Raw genomic sequence first — 5,889 nt, 5'->3', positions numbered from 1 at the left:
AGGGGGTTGTTCAGTCTTTCTCTATGGTTTGAAGGTGGAGGGGTTGTTCAGTCTTTCTCTATGGTTTGAAGGTGGAGGGGTTGTTCAGTCTTTCTCTATGGTTTGAAGGTGGAGGGGTTGTTCAGTCTTTCTCTATGGTTTGAAGATGGAGGGGTTGTTCAGTCTTTCTCTGTAGTTTGAAGATGGAGGGGTTGTTCAGTCTTTCTCTATGGTTTGAAGGTGGAGGGGGTTGTTCAGTCTTTCTCTATGGTTTGAAGTTGGAGGGGGTTGTTCAGTCTTTCTCTATGGTTTGAAGATGGAGGGGGTTGTTCAGTCTTTCTCTATGGTTTGAAAGTGGAGGGGGTTGTTCAGTCTTTCTCTATGTTTTGAAGATGGAGGGGGTTGTTCAGTCTTTCTCTATGGTTTGAAGATGGAGGGGGTTGTTCAGTCTTTCTCTATGGTTTGAAGATGGAGGGGGTTGTTCAGTCTTTCTCTATGGTTTGAAGATGGAGGGGGTTGTTCAGTCTTTCTCTATGGTTTGAAGATGGAGGGGGTTGTTCAGTCTTTCTCTATGGTTTGAAGATGGAGGGGGTTGTTCAGTCTTTCTCTATGGTTTGAAGGTGGAGGGGGTTGCACAGTCTTTCTCTATAGTTTGAAGGTGGAGGGGTTGTACAGTCTTTCCTATGGTTTGAAGGTGGAGGGGGTTGTACAGTCTTTCCCTATAGTTTGAAGGTGGAGGGGGTTGTTCAGTCTTTTTCTATGTAACCCACCAGACGGGCACTCTCCTTCCAAAGCCTCTTGGCCACCGCATCATCCCTCCCCCCTGGGGCGGTCTCCGTCATGGCACAGTCACTGAGACGCACACACACACACACACACACACACACACACACACACACACAACACACACACACACACACACACAAATAACACTTTACAAACCGGAGCTAAACAACCTTGACAACAATTGAAAACAATTAAATACAGTGACTTGATGTCCATGTCCTATACAGCACTATTTTCACCACAGAGCTTACCTGAAGTAGCTGCCAGACTTGTGCTCCAGTCCTGGGGTGACAGCACAGTAGATGGAGGTCTGGGCACCCTGGGTGGGGGTCTTCATGAGGAGCACGGAGGGGGCTGACAGGATGGCCCTCAGCATGGGGAACCAGGTCTCCACGTGACGAGTCAGCTCTGTCCTGATCACCCCGGGATGCAGGCTGTAGGACGTCACCCCCGTACCTACCAGGGGATCAGATCCCAGTGTTTCACACCTCTACACCGTGTCTGGGAAAACTCTTATTGGTGACAATATTGTTGTTGTAATGGTTGTAATAAATGTGCACAAGGCCAAAGAAAACCGAGGGTATATCTGTTTACCTTTCAACCTTCTGGCCAGCTCTCTGGAGAATAGCACGTTGGCCAGCTTGCTCTGCCTGTAACTGACCAGGGAGTTGTACGGCCTCTTGGCAAAGAAAAGATCATCAAACTGGATCTTACCTAGATGTAGGGAAATAGACTTTGTTTTTTACATTGCAAGGCACCTATATTATGGAAAGGCAGATAAAAGTCCAATAGGCCGGTTTACCCCCTTTGTGTGCAATGCTAGAGACATTGACCACACGGCTAGGGGCGGAGCTCTTGAGCTTCCCCAGAAGGAGATTGGTCAGTAGAAAGTGTCCGAGGTGATTGACAGCCAGTTGTGTCTCGAAGCCGTCCTCTGTTAGCCACTTAGGGCACATCATCACACCTGATGAAGACAACCATCATGATGAAGCGCTATATAACTGGAATCAACCATCCTTATCAGTCATAATGCCATAGAGCCAGCTTCCCATTCTAGGCCCGTATTAACTAAGCGTCTCAGAGTAAGAGTGTTAATCTAGGATCAGGTCCCCCCGGTCCATGTAATCTTATTCCTTATGATCTAAAAGGAAGAAAAAAGTATCCTAGATCAGCACTTTTCCCTCTGAGACGTTTTGAAAATCTGGACCCAGACATGGCTGTTCCAGTGGTTGCTGAAGCCAAAGAGCCAGCTTCCCATCCAGACATGGCTGTTCCTGTGGTTGCTGATGCTCACCAGCGTTGTTGATGAGTATATCTAGGCGATCCTCACTGGCAATGAACTCTTTAGCCAACTCTCTGACAGAGTACATAGAGGCCAGGTCCAGGTGCCGCACTACGATGTTGCTGTTCCCTGTGGCCTGACGAATCTCATCCGCCGCCCTCGCAGCCCGTGTCAGGTCCCGGCATGCCATCACCACCCTCGCCCCTGCAGCTCCCCAAAGTCAGTTAGAGAAGGCACAAACACACAACACACGCCATCCCCCCACAGAGCACATCCTGTCCAAAGAGGAGGGTACCCTGCTCCCAATATTGCAACCATTTGCTGGGATGGGATGGTCGAAGGCAGCTATTTAACACCCTGCCTTAAAGTAGGTCAAACTGTGTCTTTACAGTATGATACACACATATTTGTGACATTGTGTACATAGCTACATAATGTGATTGTGCCATACCTCTACGTGCCATGTCATGGCACGTTTCCTTGCCAATGCCGGTGTTGGCACCGGTGACCAACACCGTCTTGCCACGTAATTGGACTGAAGATTGACACACACCACCAGCAATCCATTTTCTCAACAGAACAACGCCTGTCGGTGCAACAAACAACATGGAAAGAATTGATACCCTTCCACATTATTGCTTGAAAGCTGTACACTTAGAAAAAAGGTGCTATCTAAAACCTAAAAGGGTTCTTCGGTTCTTCTTCCAGGTGGAACACTTTGGGTTCCATTTAGAACCCTTTCCACAGAGCGTTCTACATGGAACCCAAAAGTGTTCTAACTGAAACCTAAAACGGTTCTTTCTACATGGAACCAAAAATAGTTATCCTATGGGGACAGCCGAAGAACCCTTTCCACAGAGGGTTCTACATGGAACCAAAAATAGTTATCCTATGGGGACAGCCGAAGAACCCTTTCCACAGAGGGTTCTACATGGAACCAAAAATAGTTATCCTATGGGGACAGCCGAAGAACCCTTTCCACAGAGGGTTCTACATGGAACCAAAAATAGTTATCCTATGGGGACAGCCGAAGAACCCTTTCCACAGAGGGTTCTAATGGAACCAAAAATAGTTATCTATGGGGACTTTTTTTCTAGAACAAAATATTATGGTGACTATGACAGTGAAGCTCTGATGTCTGAGCTGATGATGTGTTGTTGGAGGCAATGTTGGATATGTTGGATACATTTTTCTGGTGGACTGACAGAAACTCTGAGCATTTTAACATGCTCCTGGAATGTATTTTTTAAATTTATTTAACCAGGCAAGTCAGTTAAGAACAAATTCTTATTTTCAATGACGTCTTAGGAACAGTGGGTTAACAGCCTGTTCAGGGGGAGAACGACAGAATTGTACCTTGTCGGCTCGGGGGTTTGAACTTGCAAACTTCCGGTTACTAGTCCAGCGCTCTAACCACTAGGCTACCCAGCCACCCCAAACGGAATGAATAGTTAACTGTGCACTTGATATTAGAGCTGGGATATGTTTGTGATAAATAACTGTTAAAAAAACATTGAATAACATCAAGATAACATCTTAATAACAGATGTCTGCAAAGAGAGCATAAACTGGCAAATTTAGTAAGTGTTCTTGACAAATTACAATTAACACAACCAATTGTATTATTGTCTGTTTAATATTCAAAATAACAACTAAGTTATCGCTCTCTCTAATAAAAACAAAAATAAGAGAGACACAAAGACAAACCAAATTGAATGATAATAGAGAATGAAAATTTTCTTTAGAGACTTTTCTTAAAACCGTTAAATCGATTTCATATTCTGAGTGATTTCCTTGCCCCGCCTTCAAATTTAATTCAAAGTCTATTATATTTTTTGACTTGGTTATTTCATTGTAACAAACACGTTTCAAATAGTACAATGAAAAACAAAGGCCATGACTTACAGATCACTGTGACCGCTGTGACAGCGCCATACTTAACCGGCGCAGACCGAGCAACTTCATCCCACATTTTATCCGTAGCCTTGGTCAAAAACCTGCCAGACCATAGGTGGACGGACCGAATACCGTCCGCCTTGGGAGTCACCTCGTTCTAATCGAGGAATATTACGATGTTTTGTCGGCTATGATGCTCTCATCTGAGAGCGAGGCTATTAATAGTTTTAAAGCAATTTAAATAGAGGGATTTAGCGTCTGTCTTCAGATTACGAAGAGATTACAATCGCATTCTCTAATGTATCATGGGCAATACGAGAGCAGCAGTGGTGTCGAAATACAAAGTGTTATGTTACATCTCTAGGTGTGAACTGAGTGAGCCCAGTCCAGCGAATGAAAATGCTGCAAACAGATGTAAACATACCAATGCAAATGAATAGACAGAATGGTATAACAATGCATTTTATTAGAATACCATTCCTAGAACATGATCTGCCATAAAGACTATATCCATGTCATGCCATTTAGGCTAATCTGCTGCCTATAATGATAAACTTTGACATCACAATGTCGGGCTAATATCTGTATGTTTATAGGCTGCTGTGATAGTTGTTTGGTTAGGCTATTTGAGGTAAGACCTATTGCTGCATAACACATGTCCTTTATCAAATGTATAGGGACCAGAGGGTGATAGCATGCCATATGTGCTGCACTGATGGGTTGTGTTTGCTACCTCACAGTAATATTACTGGTCAATTCAGCGTTACAATAGCCTAAACCTATAACCTAAGAGAATAAAATAAAACATATATATATATATATATATATATATATATATATATATATATATATATATATATATATATATATATATATATATATATATATATATATATATACACATTTCCAAATACAGTACCAGTCAAAAGTTTGGACCCACCTAGTCATTCCAGGGTTTATTCTTTATCTTTTACTATTTTCTACATTGTAGAATAATAGTGAAGGCATCAAAACTATAAAATGACACATATGGAATCATGTAGTAACCAAAAAAAGTTAACCAAATCAAAATATATTTTATATTTGAGATTCTTCAAAGTCGCCATGTTGACAGCCTAGGCCTATAGCCCATAAGCAGTCTTTTTGTAACATTGTTTTGTGGAGTGGACTACATGTACATGAATCCCAAAGTGAATAAATGATCCTGGATGATGACCCCTTCTCTCTTTCTCTCTCACACACACTACATTGTTATGGCATTTTCTTGTGTTACTTTTAGATTATTATGATTTTTTTTCCAATTTAGTTTATTTAGTAAATATTTCCTTAACTCTATTTTTTGAACTGCATTGTTGGTAAATGAGCATTTCACACTGTGACAAATAATTTTTTATTTTATTTGACACGCGTGCACACACAGTTCACTCTGTAAAATTGTAATGTGAGAACATTAAATTTCAATATGAGTATGTAACATTAATCAGCACATCAATAGTTAGTTCTCGAGAACCCAGCCCTTTAGTTCTCAATTGAAAGTATGGAACACAGCTGGATCAAGGAACTACAATCCTGTCACTGTTTTAAAGTTTAGAAACGTTAATAATCTTCACTTCTGATAGGCCTACAGTTTTTTTTTCACATCAGGGTGGGAGAATCTTTCAAATACAAAATATACACTTACTGTATGCATTTTTAGCAAAGTTGCATCATTGTTGCACCCTGCAGAATTTACAAAAACACAGCCCCCAGCCAAAGTACAACACTTCCTCCACAGTTCCGCGCAATTGGAAATTGGAGGGGAGGAAGTGTAGTCTCGGTTTGAGGCAATGTTCTTTCCTAAACTGCACAGTAAATGTAGCTTTTGTATTTGAACAATTATTTCTTGCTTATATGAAAGTACAATTCTAAATGTTTCCAAAATTGTATCGCGTGTGAGGTGTATTTGC

At 41.8% G+C, this 5,889-nt stretch overlaps 1 protein-coding gene across 1 annotated transcript; it reads right to left on the bottom strand.

Annotated features, from left to right (window-relative positions):
• Window positions 1–228: 228 nt before the first annotated feature.
• Window positions 229–4,256, bottom strand: si:dkey-23o4.6 (retinol dehydrogenase 12). The gene is made up of 7 exons (XM_064946638.1): window positions 3,953–4,256; window positions 2,499–2,633; window positions 2,060–2,251; window positions 1,568–1,729; window positions 1,360–1,479; window positions 1,017–1,221; window positions 229–831 (listed from the first exon to the last, which is right to left on the bottom strand). Exons 1-7 carry the CDS (start codon window positions 4,017–4,019, stop codon window positions 726–728), a joined length of 987 nt encoding a protein of 328 aa, XP_064802710.1. The 5' UTR covers window positions 4,020–4,256; the 3' UTR covers window positions 229–725.
• Window positions 4,257–5,889: the final 1,633 nt, after the last annotated feature.

Source organism: Oncorhynchus masou, chromosome 29, assembly GCF_036934945.1.
Source record: "Oncorhynchus masou masou isolate Uvic2021 chromosome 29, UVic_Omas_1.1, whole genome shotgun sequence".
Lineage (NCBI taxonomy): Eukaryota > Metazoa > Chordata > Actinopteri > Salmoniformes > Salmonidae > Oncorhynchus > Oncorhynchus masou.
Note: the sequence above shows the minus strand (reverse complement) of the source record. Positions and strands in the feature narration are given on the sequence as shown.

What these genes read in the sequence shown, in the direction of transcription:
- si:dkey-23o4.6 (XM_064946638.1), bottom strand. Translation starts at nt 4,019, where the DNA reads ATGTGGGATGAAGTTGCTCGGTCTGCGCCGGTTAAGTATGGCGCTGTC. An exon ending in GCTGGCCAGAAGGTTGAAAG is followed by an intron (nt 1,222 to 1,359) that starts GTAAACAGATAT and finishes ATCCCCTGGTAG; the next exon opens with GTACGGGGGTGACGTCCTAC. An exon ending in AAGTCTGGCAGCTACTTCAG is followed by an intron (nt 832 to 1,016) that starts GTAAGCTCTGTG and finishes TGTGCGTCTCAG; the next exon opens with TGACTGTGCCATGACGGAGA.